This window comes from Neoarius graeffei, chromosome 10 (genome assembly GCF_027579695.1).
Source record: "Neoarius graeffei isolate fNeoGra1 chromosome 10, fNeoGra1.pri, whole genome shotgun sequence".
In the NCBI taxonomy this organism is placed as follows: Eukaryota; Metazoa; Chordata; class Actinopteri; order Siluriformes; family Ariidae; genus Neoarius; species Neoarius graeffei.
Genome location: NC_083578.1, coordinates 37,951,181 through 37,974,862, shown reverse-complemented (window position 1 = coordinate 37,974,862; position 23,682 = coordinate 37,951,181). Strand labels below are relative to the sequence as shown.

At 40.2% G+C, this 23,682-nt stretch overlaps 1 protein-coding gene across 1 annotated transcript; it reads left to right on the top strand.

Moving 5' to 3' along the window:
- The first annotated feature begins 1,359 nt into the window (after nt 1–1,359).
- Nucleotides 1,360–23,040, top strand: ufd1l (ubiquitin recognition factor in ER associated degradation 1). Its single transcript, XM_060931764.1, has 12 exons — nt 1,360–1,491; nt 1,787–1,919; nt 11,384–11,416; nt 12,776–12,897; nt 13,068–13,198; nt 13,318–13,390; nt 13,492–13,560; nt 20,520–20,588; nt 20,691–20,738; nt 22,316–22,404; nt 22,482–22,563; nt 22,717–23,040. The coding sequence occupies exons 1-12, from the start codon at nt 1,489–1,491 to the stop codon at nt 22,789–22,791; spliced, it is 927 nt and encodes a 308-aa protein (XP_060787747.1). The 5' UTR covers nt 1,360–1,488; the 3' UTR covers nt 22,792–23,040.
- Nucleotides 23,041–23,682: the final 642 nt, after the last annotated feature.

The following is a 23,682-nucleotide window of genomic DNA, read 5'->3' as shown; positions in this document are numbered from 1 at the left end:
CTGGTGATGGTGGCAGAGAAGAGGTCTATGGACAAACTATTAAACATCATGGACGATGCCAGTCACCCTCTGCACACCGTCATCAGCAACCAGAGGAGCCTGTTCAGTGACAGAATGCTCCTTCCCAAGTGCAGGACGAACAGACTCAAAAACTCCTTTGTCCCTCATGCCATCAGACTGTACAACTCCTCTCTGGGGGGTAATAGGAGGACAGAGGACGGAAAGGAGCAGTAGCCTAGCCTAGCCTAACAATAAGCAATACCGGACAATGTGCAATATAAAGTGCAATAACTCTCCTGCTGCCCCCCCCTTTTCCCTCCTCTCTCTCTCTCTCTCTCTCTCTCCCCCTTCCTCTCTTCCCCATATCTTATTCTTTTTATATTTGTATATATAAATACTTAATTTATTTTAATTTATCTAGAAGTTTCTCTATTTATTTTCTCTGTTTATCTGTAATGATGCTGCTAGAATCTTAATTTCCCTGAGGGAACCCTCCCAAAGGGATCAATAAAGTTTTATCTAATCTAATCTATGAATAATTTATTAAGTCAGCCTAATACACAACCAGTAGTGACAGCTCTAATACAGTATCTAAGGGAAATACAATTAGCAAGAAGAATTTTTATTTTTTATAAACACGTGATTTAATAGCCCTTGGATCACACAGCCCAGTAGATGGCGGTAATACACACCGTTTGTAAACCGCCAATAAAAACCGACAGAAGAAGAAGAACCTATTTAGATGCTGAATAGTCCTAGACTAGAGCCTTCCGCAGAGAAATGCTGCGTTCATGTGCTATGGGAAGATGATATTTTCCAGTTGGGAAGTGGTATTTACCAGTGTGTTGTGTTCACATGCTTTTGTTGTTGTTGACAAATTAAAGATGGTGGACCAGATTCAAGTTAGCAATAGTTAGTTAGCTATCGTTAGCAATAGCGTCTGCTCTGGATAGGTAAAAACAAACCATAACAACACATTTTTAAAGGAAACGGATTTCTAACGTATTATATTACACTTGTTAATGACGCAACATTGCATAGACACCAAAAACTACCCACTAGTACTAGTAAAAAAAAACTTTAGTAGCGTACAATGCTTAGCATTCAAGTGTCTTGTACCGCTCGCCGCCATGTTGAAAAGGTTAAAGTTCATCTCATCTCGGCAACTCGTGTATCAAAATTTTCTACGAGTTGCCCAGTGGAAAATACCACAAGAGGGGGCGTTCATGTGTGCTTTCCATGTCGGCGTTTGGTATTTACCATAATTCCCATAGCACATGAATGCAGCAAAAGTATTTTACTGCTTTGATTGGCTAGCCTCATGACGTAACGGCAATCTGATTGGACAGTGGAGTTGTTGTGGGGATGCGTCACTTCCTCCTTGACTGTGCATTTTCCTGTGAAGGGAAGGCTCTGTACTGTTGGAGATAGGATTTCGTGAAAGGGTTTTTACAATATTTGAAAGTGTATGCGAATAAACAAGACACTATGGTGAGTAAACAAAGTTGAATTATCAGTGTAATGCGTGTTGTGAGCAGAATTCTGTTAAACGAAGTTATTTATATACTGTATTACGACTAGATAGTTAACGACGCTAAGACAGCTAACATTAGCATTAACCAAAACTGCTGAAAAGCTGCATTGTCAGGTATTTAGTGTTCTGTCATAGTGTATTATTATTATTATTATTATTATGCTAGTTTGGATGTAATGTATAGTATTTCCAGTGTAACATGAGCCGAAGTCAGTGAGCATCACCTGCTAATGGCGCATTTTCTCTTTCCAGTTTTCTTTCAACATGTTTGATCACCCGATCCCGCGGGCCTTCCACAACCGCTTCTCCACTCAGTACCGCTGTTACTCTGTGTCGATGCTGGCGGGGCCCAACGACCGATCAGACGTCGAAAAAGGCGGAAAAAGTAGATGAAAATCATTTACTAGAGTGTATCTCTCTCTCTGTCCCTCCCCCCAAAAAAGTAACTCATTTCCTACGAGCGAATTATATTTGCTTTAGAATTTTTTACATTTCTGCATAAATGACCCAAAACATCAGATTTTCACACAAGTCCTCAAAGTAGATAAAGAGAACCCAGTTAAACAAATGAGACAAAAATATTATACTTATTCAGGAAAATGATCCAATATTACATATCTGTGAGTGGCAAAAGTATGTGAGCCTTTGCTTTCAGTATCTGGTGTGACCCCCTTGTGCAGCAATAACTGCAACTAAATGTTTCCAGTAACTGTTGATCAGTCCTGCACACCGGCTTGGAGGAATTTTAGCCCATTCCTTCGTACAGAACAGCTTCAACTCTGGGATGTTGGTGGGTTTCCTCACATGAACTGCTCGCTTCAGGTCCTTCCACAACATTTCGATTGGATTAAGGTCAGGACTTTGACTTGGCCGTTCCAAAACATTAACTTTTTATTCTTCTTTAACCATTCTTTGGTAGAACGACTTGTGTGCTTCGGGTCGTTGCCTTGCTGCATGACCCACCTTCTCTTGAGATTCAGTTCATGGACAGATGTCCTGACATTTTCCTTTAGAATTCGCTGGTATAATTCAGAATTCATTGTTCCATCAATGATGGCAAGCCGTCCTGGCCCAGATGCAGCAAAGCAGGCCCAAACCATGATACTACCACCACCATGTTTCACAGATGAGATAAGGTTCTTATGCTGGAATGCAGTGGTTTCCTTTCTCCAAACAGAACACTTCTCAGTTAAACCAAAGAGTTCTATTTTGGTCTCATCTGTGCACAAAACATTTTTCCAATAGCCTTTTGGCTTGTCCACGTGATCTTTAGCAAAGTGCAGATGAGCGCAACCCTGCCATGCACACCATTGTTGTTCAGTGTTCTCCTGATGATGGACTCGTGAACATTAGCTAATGTGAGAGAGGCCTTCAGTTGCTTAGAAATTACCCTGGGGTCCTTTGTGACCTTGCCGACTATTACATGCCTTGCTCTTGGAGTGATCTTTGTTGGTCGACCACTCCTGGGGAGGGTAACAATGGTCTTGAATTTCCTCCATTTGTACACAATCTGTCTGACTGTGGATTGGTGGAGTCCAAACTCTTTAGAGATGGTTTTGTAACCTTTTCCAGCCTGATGAGCATCAACAACGCTTTTTCTGAGGTCCTCAGAAATCTCCTTTGTTTGTGCCATGATACACTTCCACAAACATGTGTTGTGAAGATCAGACTTTGATAGATCCCTGTTCTTGAAATAAAACAGGGTGCCCACTCACACCTGATTGTCATCCCATTGATTGAAAACACCTCCTCTAATTTCACCTTCAAATTAACTGCTAATCCTAGAGGTTCACATACTTTTGCCACTCACAGATATGTAATATTGGATCATTTTCCTCAATAAATAAATTACCAAGTATAATATTTTTGTCTCATTTGTTTAATAGGGTTCCCTTTATCTACTTTTAGGACTTGTGTGAAAATCTGATGTTTTAGGTCATATTTATGCAGAAATATAGAAAATTCTAAAGGGTTCACAAACTTTCAAGCACCACTGTATACTGCCATGCAGTTTCCTTTTGAAAGTTAAGCTTTATACTGTCTAAACTCAGTACCCTTCATCCCACACATGGTGTTTTAGTTGTGGTGATGTGTTTCTACACTTTGTCTTGCTTGTGAACTTATGTATTTCCACTGTGTGTGTGCAAATGTCTAATCAGATTTGTTTTTTGACTGTGAGAGAGGTGGCTACAATTATCAACATCTTAATGATCTTTTCGCTGTTGCAAAAGTAGACAAGACTTTCAGTAAGTAAACTGTGCATAAATAATTACTCAAACTTCCACTGGAAAAAATGAGTTGATTCCCGATTGCTTAATCAGATCACATGACACCGTTCCACAATTATCGACATCCAGATGATTATTTGTAAAACAATCATCGGTATGTGGTGTTGAGTTAACAAAACAGTTTTTATTTCAAGTTTGTTTTACATAGACTTATATTTAGTACAAAATCTCTTTTTATATAAATATATCGATGTCGGTGCTTATGTAAACGAGGAAGGAATTCTAATGTTTGTAAACAAATGAACTGATGATGTTTAACCTGTGTCAAATCTTTTTGTTCCACTTTTCTAAGTATTTTCATAGATCACATTTTGTTAATCATTCGTTATTGTTTGTATTAATTTCTAGTTTTGTAGTTTACCAATAAATGTCAAGAACAGGCAATTGACATTGTAACCACATGAAAATCCAGGTCAAAGGTCACATGTCAATCCTCGAACCAAAATATAAAATGTCTATTATTGTAATATGTGGTAGAAATTTACAACAAACTGAACAACAAAAAAAGAATATTTCAAGCATGTAATTTTTTTTTACATAGATAATTCTATTTATTGCAAGAGGATTCCAAATACTCCTATAAACATTCCATTCTGTTATGAATCAGAAAAAAAAAAATCACAGCCCTTTTTTTAAAAAAGTATTTGATCTACAACAATGTTACGCAAAGATCGATCCATAACAGTTGTAAAACGGCCCTTAATTCCACCGGGTGTCTAATGGTGAACGTCATCACCATTATTGACACCTCACGTAACTGTTCAAACATGCGTTTCGATACAAAATGGTGACTGTCAAATGAAAGCATAAGAAACAAAGTAGGTTTAGACAAGGAGATCATGAAATATTGGTGAATTTGATCAGTAAAAACATGTCCGTGATCTTTCCACCATACTTACCTGTGATGATAACGTCCGGGTTTTCCTCAAATTGCTGATCGTGCTAAAAAAATTTCCAACTCCCATAACGAGCTGTCATCAGACGACAAGATCAAAGGGCGAGGGGTCTTCTGGTTGATTAATTAACCAATAATAACTGTTGTAACTGAAACTCATGTTTGTAAAATTGTTTTTTATTGGGTAATTCTGTGCCAAATCACCAGAAGGCTCCCAACTGACCATCTCAGATTTGCTTCACAATTTATTTTGATGCCCTTGTAACTAATAATTACTGTGCAAAATTTTAGGCCAATATCACCACTAGTTTGAGATATTAAGCCTTCAAAAAGGGGGCGTGGCCCCATATTTAGCATAAAAACAAGTGTTACAATCAAACATCGAGTTTGATGGCTAATAACTTTTGAACTGTTCACACTAAATGGTTCAAATTTGCACACATGATTCCTTGATATAATAAGGCTCTGTACACAGAAGGAGAGCTTCGTATGTGACGTATTTGCAGATTTATGGCGTGCCAAATATGGCTTCCTGGAATGCACATTTGTCCATGGTAGCACTTTTGGCTCTCTATATCTCCAGATTTAATGACACCAGATGTCTGATTCTTTTTAATATGAAAACATGTTATATCTGTGACAAAAATGATGCTTGTCTCATATATAGGCCCCTAAAAATGGAAAAAAGCTTGTTGTGTCTGTATTTTGAATGCTTATAGCAAAATTCTGACAAGGTCTACCAGAAAGCAAATTAGATCAGTGAAAAGAGCAAGGTCTAATTGATACAGTTAGGTCCATAAATATTTGGACAGAGACATTTCTAATTTTGGTTCTGTATGTTACCATAATGAATTTTGAACAAAACAATTCAGGTGCAGTTGAAGTTCAGACTTTCAGCTTTAATTCAGTGGGTTGAACAAAATGATTGCATAAAAATGTGAGGAACTAAAGCATTTTTTTTTTAAACACAATCCCTTCATTTCAGGGGCTCAAAAGTAATTGGACAAATTAAATAATTGTGAATAAAATGTTCATTTCTAATACTTGGTTGAAAACCCTTTGTTGGCAATGACTGCCTGAAGTCTTGAACTCATGGGCATCACCAGATGCTGTGTTTCCTCTTTTTAATGCTCTCCCAGGCCTTTACTGCAGCGGTTTTCAGTTGTTTTTGTGGGCCTTTCTGTCTGAAGTGAAATGCATGCTCAATTGGGTTGAGATCAGGTGACTGACTTGGCCATTCAAGAATATTCTACTTCTTTGCTTTAATAAACTCCTGGGTTGCTTTGGCTTTATGTTTTGGGTCATTGTCCATCTGTATTATGAAACGCCGACCAATCAGTTTGGCTGCATTTGGCTGGATTTGAGCACACAGTATATCTCTGAATACCTCAGAATTCATCTGGCTGCTTCTGTCCTGTGTCACATCATCAATAAACACTAGTGACCCAGTGCCACTGGCAGCCATGCATGCCCAAGCCATCACACTGCCTCCGCTGTGTTTTACAGATGATGTGGTATGCTTTGGATCATGAGCTGTACCACGCCTTTGCCATACTTTTTTCTTTCCATCATTCTGGTAGAGGTTGATCTTGGTTTCATCTGTCCAAAGAATGTTCTTCCAGAACTGTGCTGGCTTTTTTTAGATGTTTTTTTAGCAAAGTCCAATCTAGCCTTTTAATTCTTGAGGCTTATGAGTGGCTTGCACCATGCAGTGAACCCTCTGTATTTACTTTCATGCAGTCTTCTCTTTATGGTAGATTTGGATATTGATACGCCTACCTCCTGGAGAGTGTTGTTCACTTGGTTGGCTGTTGTGAAGGGGTTTCTCTTCACCATGGAAATTATTCTGCGATCATCCACTACTGTTGTCTTCTGTGAGTGTCCAGGTCTTTTTGCACTGATAAGTTCACCAGTGCTTTCTTTCTTTCTCAGGATGTACCAAACTGTAGATTTTGCCACTCCTAATATTGTAGCAATTTCTCAGATGGGTTTTTTCCCCTGTTTTCGCAGCTTAAGGATGGCTTGTTTTACCTGCATGGAGAGCTCCTTTGACCGCATGTTTTCTTCACAGCAAAATCTTCCAAATGCAAGAACCACACCTCAAATCAACTCCAGGCCTTTTATCTGCTTAATTGAGTGACATAATGAAGGAATTGCCCACACCTGCCCATGAAATAGCCTTTGAGTCAATTGTCCAATTACTTTTGGTCCCTTTAAAAAAAGGGTGGCACATATTAAGGAGCTGAAACTCCTTAACCCTTCATCCAATTTTAATGCGGATACCCTCAAATGAAAGCTGAAAGTCTGGTCTTTGTCCATGTCCATTATATAACTATAACTTGAATATGTTTCAGTTAACAGGTAAAAAAACAAAATTTGTGTCAGTGTCCAAATATATATGGACCTAACTGTATATGTACCAAATATGAAGTTGGTGCCGTGAAGGAAACTATTTCATTCAAGCTGTTGAATATACTAGTGCATCTCAAAAAATTAGAATATTGTGAAAAAGTTCAATATTTTCCATCAGTCATTTAAGAAAGTGAAAATGTTATGTATTATAGACTCATTACACATAAACTAAAATGTTTCAAGCATTTTTCTATTTTAATTTTAATCAGTATGGCATACAGTACAAAAACATAAAAAAAACCCATCTCAAAATATTAGAATATTTCATTTCGAGTTTGAGTAAAACAGTATGAACACAGTGTATCTCGGCCTAGTTCAGTACACACAGCCACAATCATGGGGAAGACTGCTGATTTGACTGTTGTCCAGAAGGTGATCACTGATGCCCTTCACAAGGAGGGTAAGCCACAAAAGGTCATTGCTGAAAAGGGTGGCTGGAAAAGGTGCACAAGCAACAGGGATGGCCGCAGTCTTGAGAGGATTGTCAAAGTTGATTCAAGAACTTGGGAGAGCTTCACAAGGAGTGGACTGAGGTTGGTGTCAGTGTATCAAGACCCATCACTAACGGACATCTTCAAGAAAGGGGATACAACTTTCACATTCCTAATATCAAGCTACTCCTGAGCCAGAGACACTTGGTGTGTTTACATGCACATAGAGAAAATCGAATTTCTGCCGTAGCTCGACTGAAATTGAAGTTCTAAATGCCATGGAAACACCTTAGCTCGGCTGAAATCGAACCGAACTGGATTTCTCGTAATCGAGCTACGCGACCTAGATTATGCGATTGTAGCTGAGCTACTTAGTGCATGTAAACCCTATTGAGCTACGTAGTCGAGCTACTTACTTCAGCACTGCCCCTTCCGGAAGTGATGAGACCACAAGCAGGAAACACAACAGCCTCGGTCGGCATGACAACAGTAGTAGAAACGTGCACTTCTGGAGCAATGAAGAGATAGAGTTCATGCTCATTCAGCTTAGTTGAAATATATATCTTGATGTCGCTGTCCTCGTTGTCGTTCTTCTTGTGAACACAGAACTGATAACTTTGTTTATACTCTTGAATAGCTCTTCTTCATGGCGACAACCGGAAGTGTACCAACACGATGGGGCGTGTAGCGCCACCTGTGGCTCGGGTGCACAATGTACCTCACACAATAGCTCGATTTCCTTGTGTGCATGTAGGATTGGATTTCTCTGGCACCCCTGCTGGGACCCTTAGCTCAATTACCGACAGTAGCTCGATTTGGATGTGTATGTAAACGCACTGACTGTCAGAAGCATCTTATCTAGGCTAAGGAGAGAAAGAAATGGACTGTTGCTCAGTGGTCTAAAGTCCTCTTTTCAGATGAAAGTACATTTTGCATTTAATTTGGAAATCACAGTTCTAGAGTCTGGAGGAAGAGTGGAGAGGCACAGAATCCAAGGTGTTTGAAGCCCAGTGTGAAGTTTCCACAGTCTGTGATGATTTGGGGTGCCATGTCATCTGCTGGTGTTGGTCCACTGTATTTTATCAAGTCCAAAGTCAACACAGCCATCTACCAGGAGAGTTTAGGGCACTTCATGCTTCCATCTGCTGACAAGCTTTTTGGAGATGCTGATTTCCTTTTCCAGCAGGACTTAGCACCTACCCACAGTGCCAAAACTACTACCAAATGGTTTGCTGACCATGATATTACTGTGTTTGATTGGCCAGCCAACTTTCCTGACCTGAACCCCATAGAGAATCTATGGGGTATTGTCAAGAGGCCCAAAATACAGATACGCTGGAGGCCACTATCAAAGCAACCTGGGCTTCAATAACACCTCAGCAGTGCCACAGACTGATCACCTCCATGCCACACCGCATTGATACAGTAATTCATGGTAAAGGAGCCCCAACCAAGTATTGAGTGTATAAATGAATATACTTTTTCAGAAGTTGGACATTTCTGTATTGTAAATCCTTTTTTTGATTGATCTTAGGGAATATTCTACTAATTTGAGATACTGGATTTCTGATTTTCATTTGCTATAAGCCATAATCATCAAAATTAAAACAAAAAAGGCTTTAAATATTTCACTTTACATGTAATGAATATAGAAATATATGAAAGTTTACCTTTTTGAATTAAATTATGAAAAAAAGGAACTTTTTCATGGTATTCTAATTTTTTGAGATGCACTAGTAGAATGTTTTAAGGCATGCGAAAAAGCCATTCACAAGGTTACATCACATGCTACATCTTTGTACTTTTGGATTTCTCTGAGAACTACTCTTTCTTGGTACAGGATGCAGTGCAGGGGTACCACTGGGACAACAGCCAGTGCACCCTTCATCCATTTGCTGTTTACATGAAGAAGAGCAGAGATGATGGGAAATCTGAAACAACATGCATATCTATATGTCATAAGTGACTGCCTGAAGCATGATACTGTAGCCGTTCACACATTCTTAAAAGCGGTGATTCCATACATTCAACAACTCAGTCCCCAAATTTCAAAACTTATGTACTTCAGTGATGGATCAGCTGCCCAGTACAAAAACCACAAAAACTGTACAAATCTGTTGCATCACCAGGAAGACTTTGGTATGACAGCTGAATGGCACTTTTTTTGCTACTTCCCATGGAAAATCACCTTCTGACGGGATAGGTGGCACCATGAAGCATTCTGCAGCTAGAGCCAGCTTACAGGCAATTACTTCACAACACATACTGACACCATGAGATCTCTTTGCGTGGGCAGAAAAAAACATAAACATCAATTTCATTTGGATTGAAAAGTTCTTCAGAAGAGACTTTCAAAGTCCTCAACAATACCAGGAACATGGGACAACCACTCATTTGTTCCTATCTCAGAGAGCCAGTTGCAGATCAGCAGAGTGTCTGGTGGACCAAGCTTCATTGTGGACATGAGTGGCACTCATCCCCAGGTTGTAGATGATGCTGTGAAAGCAGGTTACACCCTGTCAGACGTGATCCCAGGAAAATATGTTGCATGTTTGTATGACCAGCAATGGTGGATTGGTAATATCTGTGCAATATTGGAGGAGGAACAGGATTTGCAAGTACAGTTTATGCACCCTCATGGTCCTGCAAAGTCTTACAGTTGGCCCAGAAGAGAAGATATCTGTTGGGTTCCACTGATACACATCATAAAGATCATAGATGCACCAATCACATCAACTGGTAGACAATATGTAGTTCCGTCTGGTGTGGTGAAAGAAATTGACCAGTTATTCAAACGCTTCAAATAGACATGCTAAGTCTACATAAATAGAATTAAATTTGTGTAATTGACTTTTGTGAGATTTGTAAATCATTTATCATATTTACAAATATACTACATATATGTATAGTCAAGAGAATTTGAATTAATGATGTAGCATGTGATGTAACCTTGTGAATGGCATTTTCACATGTCATAAAACCTATATTAAACAGCTTGAATGAAATAGTTTTCTTCACAGCACCAACTTCATATTTGGTGCATGTATCAATTAGACCTTGCTCTTTTCACTGATCTAATTTGCTTTCTGGTAGACCTTGTCAGATTTTTGCTGTAAGCATTCAAAATACAGACGCGACAAGCTTTTTTCCATTTTTAGGGGCCTATATATGAGACAAGTATCATTTTTGTCACAGATATTACATGTCTTCCTGATAATACTGTAACACGTTTCATATATTAAAAAGAATCAGACATCTGGTGTCATTAAATCTGGAGATATAGAGAGCCAAAAGTGCTACCATGGACAAATGTGCATTCCAGGAAGCCATATTTGGCACGCCATAAATCTGCAAATATGTCACATACAAAGCTCTCCTTCTGTGTACAGAGCCTTATTATATCAAGGACTCATGTGTGCAAATTTGAACCATTTAGTGTGAACAGTTCAAAAGTTATTAGCCATCAAACTCTGGATGTTTGATTGTAACACTCGTTTTTATGCTAAATATGGGGCCACGCCCCCTTTTTGAAGGCTTAATATCTCTGAAACTAGTGGAGATATTGGCCTAAAATTTTGCACAGCAGTTATTAGTAACAAGGACATTAAAATAAAAAAAAAATATGAACAAAATCTGAGATGGTCAGTCGGGAACTATTCTCTAAAATCTGGTGATTTGGCACGGAATTACTCAGTTGGTAAACCTGAAAAGGTGTCAATAATTGTAGCCGCTGCTCTATAGTGAATAAGTTTCTATTTGGGGCTGAAACAGTACATCTGTTTATTCATATGTCTGTATTTACATGCTCACTCTCTTTTCCCAGTTATCATGCCCCCATCTGCACTGGACCAACTCAGTGAGTACATACATTAAACACTTTTTCTAGAACGTTACTGATATCCAGAACTGGCGCATACTGTTCTACATTTTTGGGGAGAACTGCAAGTGTAGTGCCATATGCAGCGTCTCATCCAACAGTCAACCACACACAAAACCCAACACTATATACACCAATATAGTTCTGGTGTTTGTGCACTTGCAACAGTGAGGATTCTTCTCACTGTTAAAGGGATAGTTCGGGATTTTTGACATGAATCTATATGGTATCCCCGTCAGCAGTGTCGTGCATCCACACTGACTTACCCCCGACAGTGTTCTGTGAGCCTAGATATTGTACAGTGTTGGTCAGTGCACAAGTAGTTCCGGCAGGTTTCCTGGGGTCTGCAAAGTAACACGTTTTTCTTCTCAAAACAGCTCGTGTTCGAATGAGTGATTTATTAGCATAACAAAACCCTTGTAGTCCAAAAAGTCACACCTTGTAATTGCTTGGGGCTACTTTCTCTCAATAGCGATCAGTGCGCGCTGTCACTGTTAACAGTTGTGTGCGAGCTAGCCAACAACTTTCATTAGTTGTTCGACAGTGTTTAGCAGCAGCAAATTGCTTTCCTCCTCAGTATACAAGTGCGCTTCCATGGCAGGGAAAAAGAAACTACCACTGCTGCCTATGTAGTGCCCTATTTATACAAATAGGAGTCATTCAGGATTCAGCCATGACACGGAGCAAAAACATGGCTGAATCCTGAATGACTCCTATTTGTATAAATAGGGCACTACATAGGCAGCAGTGGTAGTTTCTTTTTCCCTGCCATGGAAGCGCACTTGTATACTGAGGAGGAAAGCAATTTGCTGCTGCTAAACACTGTCGAACAACTAATGAAAGTTGCTGGCTAGCTCGCACACAACTGTTAACAGTGACAGCGCGCACTGATCGCTATTGAGAGAAAGTAGCCCCAAGCAATTACAAGGTGTGACTTTTTGGACTACAAGGGTTTTGTTATGCTAATAAATCACTCATTCGAACACGAGCTGTTTTGAGAAGAAAAACGTGTTACTTTGCAGACCCCAGGAAACCTGCCGGAACTACTTGTGCACTGACCAACACTGTACAATATCTAGGCTCACAGAACACTGTCGGGGGTAAGTCAGTGTGGATGCACGACACTGCTGACGGGGATACCATATAGATTCATGTCAAAAATCCCGAACTATCCCTTTAATGAAATTTGGGTCCTCGAGGCAGCCTGATTGAGGACAGACATACTCTTCAGTTGTTTGTTTGTGTTTCCAAAGCTTCATAAAATATGGTACAATATTACTTGTTGTTAATATGGGATGCATCATTGATAGAAGCTGTTTTCTGTCTGTCTTAAAACAGGCAGACTTAATATCACATACCCTATGCTATTTAAACTGACCAATAAGAACTCGGACAGAATGACACATTGTGGTGTTTTGGAGTTTGTTGCTGATGAAGGGATCTGTTACCTGCCTCACTGGGTAAGAGTCTGAAATTTAAATAATCTGCTCGTTATTGAACTGAAATAATAATATATTTATTGTGATTACTGATGCATGGGATAGGGTGGGGCTTTTTTTTAAAATTTTTTTTAATTTTTTAAATAAAGACAAACTCGTACTCCGGTGATCTTTATATGGTCTTCCCACAGATGATGCAGAACCTCTTACTGGAAGAAGGAGGTTTGGTCCAGGTTGAAAGTGTCAATCTTATGGTGGCAACATACTCTAAATTTCAGCCTCAGAGTCCAGACTTCTTGGACATCACAAACCCCAAAGCTGTGTAAGCTGCAAGCACTGGCACTGTTAGCACTTATTGTTAGCCCAGTAGTAGAGAAATTCTCAATAATTTGGCAAAATATAATTAAATTTTATTTATTTATTTATTTCCCCTCTTTCTAGACTAGAAAATGCTTTGAGAAACTTTGCCTGCTTGACTACCGGTGACGTCATTGCCATCAACTATAATGAAAAGGTAGGTGAATGCATGAGACTCTCAATCCACGCATTTTGTTTTCATTCAGCAAAAGATGTAAAATATGAAACGGTCAGTTTTTTTTTTTTTGTCTGTTTCAGATTTATGAGCTGCGTGTCATGGAGACCAAACCAGACAAAGCTGTGTCCATTATTGAATGTGATATGAATGTAAGGCTGCTGCACTGCACTGTTTAGTTTATAGCTGACGAAGACAATACCAGTACAGAGAAGCGATGATCATTTCGTTCATTCTCGTTTTATTGCATCAGATTTTTATACATGTGTATACATAGACTCAACCATAACATTAAAACCACCCTATTGTGTAGGTCCCCTTGTGCCACCAAAACCTGGCAAGGCATGGACTCCATAAGACCTCCGAAGGTGTGCTGTGGTATCTGGCACCAAGATGTTAGCAGCATATCTTTTTAAGTCCTGGAAGTTGCGAGAACGGGCCTCCTTGGCTCGGACTTGTTTGTCCAGTGCATCCCATGCATGCTTGGTGGGATTGAGATCTGGCAAATTTGAAGGCCATGTCAACATCTTGAACTCTTTGTCGTGTTCTTCAAACCATTTCCGAACAACGTTTTCAGTGTGGCAGGGCGTATTATCCTGCTGAAAGAGGCCACTGCCGTTAGGGATTATTGTTGCCATAAAGGGGTGTAGTTGGTCTGCGCCAATGTTTATGTAGGTGGTATGTGTCAAAGTAGCATCCACATGAATGCCAGCCAGGATTCAAGCTTTCCCAGCAGAACATTGCCCGGTGCATCACACTGCCACTGCTGGCTTGCCTTTCTCCTACAGGGCAGTCTGGTGCCATTTTTTTCTTTTTTTTTTCCTCCCCCAGGTAAGTGATGCGTGCACACGGACACACCCAGCTGTTCGCATGATGTAAAAGAGAACGTGCTTCGTCAGGTCAGGCTGCCTTCTTCCATTGCTCCATGGTCCAATTTCGATGCTCATGTGCCCGTTCTAGAAGTTTTCAGCAGTGGACGGGGTCAGCATAGGCAGTCTGACTGGTCTGTGTCTATGCGGCCTCATATACAGCAAGCTCTGATGCATTGTGTGTTCGGTCATTGCCAGCATTAACTTTTTCAGCAGTTTGTGCTACAGTCGCTATTTTGTGGGATCGGACCAGATGGGCGAATCTTCACTTTCCACACATCAGTGAGCCTTGGGTGCCCATGACCCCTACACCAGTTGTCTTTCCTTGGACCACTTTTGTTCGGTACTAACCACTGCATACTAGGAAAATTCCACAACACCTGCCATTTTGGAGATGCTCAGGACCCAGTCATCTAGCCATCATAATTTGGCCCTTGTCAAAGTCGCTCAAGTCCTTTTGCTGGCCCTTTTTCTTTTTTCCCCTGTTTCCAACACATCAACTTTAAGTTAAGATCAAAATCAACTTTAACTGACTATTCACTCACTTGCTGTCTAATATATCCCTCTCCTGAACAAGTGCCACTGTAATGAGAGAACCAATGTTTCCCTTCAACTGTCAGTGGTTTTAATGTTATGGTTGATGTGTGTATACATATAATTCATATAAAATATACACGGTGCCCTCCATGTTTATTGCCACCCCTTGTAAAGATTAGTAAAAAGGATTAGAAAAAAAATCCACCTTTTTGGAGAAGTAGAAAAATCCAATCTTTAATTGAAATTTTATTCAGAGAAAAACAAATCCCTCATCAGGAAATAATTATTTTCAACAAAAACACATCACTATTATTGGCACCCCTGCATTTAATAAATTGTACAACCTCACTTTGTCAGTAAAACAGCACTGAGTATTCTTCCTATAACATTTTATAAGGTTAGAGATACAGAGCAGGGCATCTGAGACCATTCATCTGTACACAATCTCATATTATTATTATTATTATTATTATTATTCTAGCCACATTCACTGGATATGAGCAGTCGTGCGCTGTGATTTGGCTACTCTACTACTAGGATATCAGCTCATGTACCTTGAGTAGAGAAAAACAAAATGGCGGCTTTATCAAGTATTTAAAAGAAGCCAAAGTCCTTCCCATGCCAAGTGGCGCTGATTTCCGTTTCCGTCGGCCTCTCGTCTATTACATAGCTAGGGTTACAGTGGGGGGGTTAGTCCTCTGGTAACCATGAGAGTTTGACTCCCCACTCACATCTGTATTGCAGCGTGCCTTGCCAGATGGCAATAGGTACCATTTTTATGATGGTCTTTGGTATGACCTGACTGTGAGTTGAACTCGTGATCTCTCGATTGAGAGGCGGACATGCTAACCACTAGGCCACTCGCCGGTTTATTTAAAAGAAACCAGAAATAGCTAAAAGAATATAGATTCCCCCCCCAAAAAAATCTCCTGTTCCACACTCCAGCCCAGTCGGTGGCAGTAATGCACCTTTAAGCTGGTTTGCCAACCTCCAAAAAGCCCTGAAAAAGAACAAAATGGTGGCGCGTGTTGCTGAACCAACCGAAGACAAAATAAAAACTCGACTTGAAAACAAAACCCCCCAAAATACAAAAATGGAACAAAATTTGGAATAAAAGTATTTGATGGTTTTTATTTTTCAAGAATTGTTAGCATTTTTCACAAATTGCTCGTCATTTCGCCAGTTTGTTTACATTCTAAGTGAAAATGATTGTCAGACGTTTTGTTTAAAGTTTTTATTTATTGAATTTGCAAAAAATAAAAACGCTCTGTTTCTCAAAATCCAGTGAATGTGGATAGAATAAAAGAGTGATTCCACTCAGTCTCATTGTACATGGCTTATAGCCAACTTGGTGCTACGTGCCTCGTCTGCTATCAGCTCATGTACGACTCAATTTCATGGAATAACTGTTTGTTAGTTGGTTAATTAATTTAAAAAGATGTATGCATGCACACAACTTCATTTCCAAAAACTTGGGATGCTGTGTAAAATAGAAATAAAATGAGAATGCCATGATTTTTCGCAAATCATGGAAGCCCTTTTTTTCATTGAAGAATACTACAAAGACAACATATCAAATGTTGAAACTGAGAAATTTTGTTATTTGAAAAATATGCTTATTTTGGATTTGATACCAGCAACACTTTTCAAAGAAGTTGTGATGGGCATGTTTACCACTGTGTTGCATCACCTCTACTTTTAACAACACACTCTAAACGTTTGGGAACTGAGGAAACCAGTTGCTATGGTTTTGAAAGTGAAATGTTGTCCCACTCTTGCCTGATATACAATTTGAGTTGCTGAACGGTTTGGGGTCGTCTTTGTAATATTTTGCACTTCCTAATGCACCAAATGTTTTCAATGGGAACCAGGTCTGGACTGTTGGCAGGCCAGTTTAGCACCTGGACTCTTTTACTATTGAGCCGTGCAGAATGGGGTTTGGCATTGTCTTGCTGAAATGAGTAAGGCCTTCCCTGAAAAGGATGTCATCTGAATGGCAGCATGTTGCTCCAAACTTGTATACATCATTCAGTATTAATGGTGCCTTTCCAGATGTGAAAGCTTTCCATGCCATATGCACTAATGCCCCCCATATCATCACAGGTGCTGGCTTTTGAACTGTGTGCTGATGACAAGCAGGGTGGTGCCTCTCCTCTTTAGCCTGGAGGATGCAGTATCCATGATTTTTCAAAAAGAATTTCAAATTTCTATTTTTGTCCGCTTCACCTCAGTCTATCGTAAATGAGCTCGGGCCCAGAGAAGGCGGTGGTGTTTCTGGATATTGTTTGTACATGGTTTCTTCTTTGCATGGTACAATATTAACTTGCATTTGTGGATGCAGTGATGAACTGTGTTCACAGATGATGGTTTTCAGAAGCGTTCCTGAGTCCATCCAGCGATTTTTCTACTACAGGATCATGTCTGTTTTTAATGCAGTGTCTCCTGAGGACCTGAAGATCATGGGCATCCAATGTTCCTTTTTGGTCATGTCACGTGTATTCCTGCTATTTTGTGTTATTGCCCCCTCTGCTGTCTAAACAACACAATTACAGCAGTACTTCCTTCCTATCATGGAATAATCCTGACTTTTTTTTTTTAAATCCCTAATTTAGTCATGGCCAATTCCCAACTCTATGGCATGACAGCTGTGGGCAAAGGTGCTCCCATTAAGGGGTGGTGTAACCCACTTGAACATACACTAGATGCCCATATATGCCCACTTCTGTATGCATGAGCTCTCAGACACCCACGATTGGCTAGCGTGTGGGGTATGCCGCCTGTCCCGGAGCACACAGGCCAGTTTTGCTCCTGGCTATGATGGCATCATTGGGATTTGAACTCCTGATCTCCAGATGAACTTTTCTGTTGAGCCACCTGGGAGTCTGCAGCCAGTGTTGCCAGATTGGGCGGTTTCCCGCCCAAGTTGGGCGGTTTCAAGTGCATTTTGGCGGGTTTTGAACATATTTTGGGCTGGAAAACGTCAGCAGTATCTGGCAACACTGTCTGCAGCTGTGGTGTGTGTGTGTGTGTGTGTGTGTGTGTGTGTGTATTTTAATTAAAAAAAAACAATCATAAATTTGTAACGTGATTTTATCGTTATCCTATTATATTATACAATATGTTACATCCTACTAATTTAGTTAGGGGTTTTGTTTTTCATCGCCACAATTGATTTGAAATGAAGCATTTGAGATGTGACTGAAGTGTAGAATTTCACCTTTAATTCAAGGCATTTACCAAAAATATTGCATTAACTGTTTAGGAATTCCAGACATTTTTTACATAGTTCCAGTAATCAAGTGTCCAATAATTGGACAATTTATTTGATGAGCAGTTTCATGGCCAGAGGTAGCCTTTATCCTTATTTCAGGACAAATGAAGTAGATAAAAGGTCTGGAGTTGATTCCAAGTGTTGAATTTGCATTTGGCAGCTGTTCATGGAAACTCTCAATATGAGGTCCAAAGCAGTGTCCATGCAAGTGAGATCATCTAAGGCTACATCCACACGACAACGGCAACGAGATTTTTTTTTTGAAATATTGCGTCCACATGGGCAATGGATCAGTAAAATATCAGGTCCATATGGCAACGCAACGCTTGCTGAAAACGATGCAGTTCACATGCCCACACCACTACGTGCGCTGTAAGATGGTCCCATCGGAGACACCAGAACAATAGAAGAAGAAGTAGGATGCATGCGCATGTAACGGGTTTATTTTTTTCCACTTGCCATTGTGTGTAGTGGTGGGGAAATTCTGCGCTGGCCCTTTAAGAGCGCAGGTAGTTATGGGAACGAGGCGCTGGCCTCTTTCAGTTCGTTTTGGAAATGTAAGCGCCAATGTATGTAAACATTTTGAAAAGCAGTCTTATCCAATAAAAAAAAAAAAGAAATTCAAGAAATGGTTCAGTTACTTGTTTATTTAAAAGAAAAGCTGTATACAAAAGTGAATGCAATGCAGTGGTTCATACAAAACAATCTGTTGAAGGGTCTTCTGACCCTTTTCCCCTCTGTCTCCATTATAGTCAGGTAACTGTTGCTTTGTGTGGAAGGCTGTACTTTCTGTTCATCAAAGCAGGTGTAAATTGTCTGTCTGGCAGGTCAGTCAGGTTAATGTGTAAACAATTTCAATTTCTGTTACGAATGATGCGTGCGAGAGTGCTGCTTGTTCTAGTCATGTGGTTGTGACATCATCGTAAACAAATCCGTTCTACTCATCCAGACGACTTCGCAACGGCGCCGTTGCCAGATTTTTCCACTCTGGAACCCATTCTCAAAAGATTTCATTTTGGGGCACCCAAAACGCCGGTGCCGTGTGGACGCCAGGCCGAAACGATAAACAATTTTATCAGATTCACCTGAATCCATTGCCGTGTGGACAGGGCCTAAGAAGGCAGGCCTCTCATTGCCAAAGTCTACAATCAAGAGACTCCTTCATGAATGTAAATACAGAGGCTTTGTATCAAGGTGCAAACGGCTGAGAACAACAGAAATACTGAGACTTTGCTAGAAAGTCTGCCCAGTTCTGCAACTAGATTATTTGGACAGATGAAAACTAGATTAACTTGTACCAAGAAGAGAAGAATAGGGAGAAGGAAAGAAGGACTCCTGACCCAAACCATACACCATCATCTGTCAAACATGGTGGACATAGGTATGTATGGCTGCCAATGGACCAGAATCACTGGTGTTTATTGATTAATTCTGAAGTGTATAGATCTATACCTCCTGCTCCAATTCAGTTAAATGCTGCAAAACTGATGGGATGGTGCGGATGGTACAGGTGGGTAATGCCCCAAAACACATCGTGAAAGCATCCCAAGAACTTCTTAAGGCAAAGAAATGGAATGTTCTCCAATGGCGAGGTCACTCAGCTCAATTGAGCATGCCTTTCACTTACTGAAGACAAAAGTGAAGGCAGACAGACCCATACGACAAGCATCAATTAAAGGCGGCTTCAATAAAGGCTTGGTAAAGCATCTCAAAGGAGGAATCAGCATTTGGTGGTGTCCATGGGTTTCAGACTTCAGCCAGTCATTGACTGCAAAGGATTTACATCCAAGTATTAAAAGTCATCATTGTATTTATAATTGTTGGTTTGTCCAGTTACTTTTGAGTCTGTGAAAATGGAGGGACGAGCTAAAAATGTTTAATGCAGTCTCATCTCATCTCATTATCTCTAGTCCCTTTATCCTGTTCTACAGGGTTGCAGGCAAGCTGGAGCCTATCCCAGCTGACTACGGGCGAAAGGCGGGGTACACCCTGGATAAGTCGCCAGGTCATCACAGGGCTGACACATAGACACAGACAACCATTCACACTCACACCTACGGTCAATTTAGAGTCACCAGTTAACCTAACCTGCATGTCTTTGGACTGTGGGGGAAACCGGAGCACCCGGAGGAAACCCACGCGGACACGGGGAGAACATGCAAACTCCGCACAGAAAGGCCCTCGCTGGCCACGGGGCTCGAACCCAGACTTTCTTGCTGTGAGGCAACAGCGCTAACCACTACACCACCGTGCTGCCCCTGTTTAATGCAGTATTTTTGTTAAACTCCTTGAAGTGTAGCTTTTCAGCTTTAATTCAGTCACATCTTTGGCTTTATTTCAAATCCATTGTGCTGATGTATGGAGGCAAAATTACAAAAATTGACAGTGTACAAATACTTATGGACCTGACTCTCTCTTTTATTTATTTATTAAGGTCGACTTTGATGCTCCACTTGGTTATAAAGAGCCAGAGAGACCTACACAACATCATGAAGAACCAACGGTATGTTTTCATAATGACTAATAATAGAATTATTTTAAGTGATTTTATTTATTTATTTGTCCCCCCCCAAATTAAATCAAACCTGTTTACCTGTTTTGTTAGGATGAAGAGACAGACCCCAGTAATTATGAAATGGATGTTGGATTCAGAGTGAGCAAAGCATAACACTACATCACTATTCTTTGAAGACAATATACACTTACTAAGCACTTTATTTGGGACACTATACTTATACTGGGGAGGGCCTCCATTTGCTCTCAAACAGCCTCAGTTCTTCGTGGCATGGATTCCACAAGATGCTGGAAACATTCCTTTGAGATTCTGGTCCATGTTGATATGACCATCATGCAATCATAGATTTTTTTTTTTAGGTGCACTTTCCTGTTGCAAATCTCCCATTCTACTGGTGACAAGGAAGGTGACTGCAAACCACTGAACTCATTGTCATGTTCATGAAATCAGTTTGAGACGACGTTTGCTTTGTGACATGCTGCGTTATTGTGCTGGAAGTAGCCATTAGAAGAACTTGTGAAAGTGGATAGTGTTGTGAATTGGCGCAGTGCTAGTAGAAGGGCATTCCAGAGTTTAGGGCCAGCCACATTGAAGACCCTGTGACCCATGGAGCGAAGCCGAGAGGGGGGATAGCTAGTAGATGGTCTGTATAGAGTTAGATTTTGATAGATAGGAAAGGGCCAGGTTATGAAGCGATTTGTAAACAAGTAGAATGATTTTATATTGGATGCGGTACTGGACTGGGAGCCATTGTAATTGATGGAGGATGGGAGTGATGTGATCCCATGATCTGGTACGGGTGAGCACCCTTGCAGCAGAGTTTTGGACCTACTGTAGCCGGTTAATTCTCTTTGCTGAGACTCCAAAGAGTAGGGCATTTACAGTAGTATAAATTATGGATATGAAGGAGTGTACATGGTTAGGAACAATACTCAAATAGGCTGTGGCTTTCAAGTGATCACCAGCCTGGGCTGTTGGATCTGTGAATTCATGCTGTTTTTGCAAAAATTCTGACCCAATGATCTGTGTGCTCAATCGAAATCAGGATTCATCAGACCAGGCTATGTTTTTCCACTCTTCAAAAGTCCAGTTTTGGTGAACCTGTGCCCACTGCAGCCTGAGGTTTCTGTTCTTGCCTCATGGAAATGGAACCTGATGTGGTCTTCTGCTGTTGTAGCCCATCTGCATGAACATGTGCATTCTGAGATGCTTTTCCGCTCACCACAATTGTAGAGAATGGTTATCGGAGTTATTGTAGCCTTTTTGTCAGCTCAAACCACTCTGCCATTCTCCATTGACCTCTCTCATCAACAAGGCATCTCTGTCTGCAGAACCGCTTCTCACTGGATGCAACATTTGAGTAAACTTGAGAAACTGTTTTGGTGAAAATCTCAGATCCACAGTTCTACTCAAACCAGCTTGTCTGACACAAACAATCGTGCTACAGTCAAAATCGCCAGATCACATTTTCCCCATTCTGATGGTTGATGTGAACATTACCTGAAGCTGCTGGTCCATATTTGCATGATTTTATGCACTTCAATGCTGCCACACAGTTGACTGATTAGATAATTGCACAAATGTGTTGGTGTACATGTGTTCCTAATAAGGTGTTGGTGAGTTTATTTAGTCAATTTAAAAAGTTGTAGTTTTAAAAATCATGATTGAAAACAGCACTGAATTATGTTTTCTCTGTTATGTCTCATTCTGCCCAGGCTTTCACTGGCTCTGGGAATCGCCTTGATGGAAAGAAGAAAGGCATTGAGCCAAGTCCTTTTCCCATCGTTCCAGGTGACATCAAACGGTAAGAACCCATTTTCCCTCGTACAGCTACTCTAGTTGGTGTCTTTGGACTTTTTCATAAAACTTTTTTTTTTACAGGGGTATTCCAAACTATGACTTCAAGGTTGGGAAGATCACTTTCATCAGAAACTCCAGACCACAGCCTCGGAAAACAGAGGAGGTATTGCAAATGACACGTTTGATTTACATCAGCTATCCACACCCCAGACATTTATTAACTTGAAATGATGTTCAAGAAATCTGTAAAATAGAAGGCTGAATAACTTGTCAACCAGGGTGAAGGTTGACTGTCACTGATTTTGTTCGTGTGCAGGATGACTCTTCCAGCAGCTTCATTGCATTCTCAGGAGAAGGCCAGTCCTTGCGCAAGAAGGGCAGGAAACCATGATGAAACCACCCGTACACCAGAAACAAATAAAATAATTTACAAACTACTCCTAATGTATTCTGTCTTTAGAATTTAAAGACCAAATGTCCTATTTTGCAGGAAAAGAATTTACTGATAATCCGTGTTTTTGCCACAGGATATGAAGCATCATTACACCAGTTACAGGTGTAAATCCAATGACCGTTCATTATTTTTTAATTAATTTATAGATGCATCATTTGAATAAAGAACCCATGAGGATGATCTTGAGCTGCTGTTGCTGGTCGAATTTTCTGTTTTGTATCTAGTTATTATCCCCCTGTCCGTCTGTAAACATTTTAGTTTCCAGAGCATAACTCAAAAACTATTAGGAAATTTTTCACGAAATCTGACAGTTATATGAAGTGACTTGCGGAGCTGTGCTTTTTGACCTTTCTGTGATTTATTTATTTCTTCCTGTATTGCCATGGCAATCACTTCAACTTAGGAAAATTTGGAGTGGGGTTTCATGTAGGGGGATATGTCATCATCTGATGACTCTTATTAATTATTGTTATTCATGGTCATATTCACATGAAAATAAAACTTTTTTTTATCTCTAAATCTTGACCCTCAAATGCTCAAAACACTTCTATATGGGTGTGCCTTCCCTCATGCTCATTTTTTATGACGATCTGTAACATAAGGCCAGTGTAATACCTTGAATATAACTGGATACTGCTTCATTCAGAAGGTTACTGCTGATATCACATTTAAACATTATAACATATCCAGTGGTGCGTGAAAGTTTGTGAGCCCTTTAGAATTTTCTATACTTCTGCTTAAATATGACCTAAAACATCAGATTTTCTTACAAGTCCTAAAAGTAGATGAAGAGAACCCAGTTAAACAAATGAGACAAAAATATTATAC

Bases quoted from the DNA above. Each gene is read 5' to 3' on its own strand.
- ufd1l (XM_060931764.1), top strand. The intron at 1,920-11,383 runs GTAGATGAAAAT...CTCTTTTCCCAG, and splicing joins CGTCGAAAAAGGCGGAAAAA to TTATCATGCCCCCATCTGCA. The intron at 22,564-22,716 runs GTATTGCAAATG...GTTCGTGTGCAG, and splicing joins AGCCTCGGAAAACAGAGGAG to GATGACTCTTCCAGCAGCTT.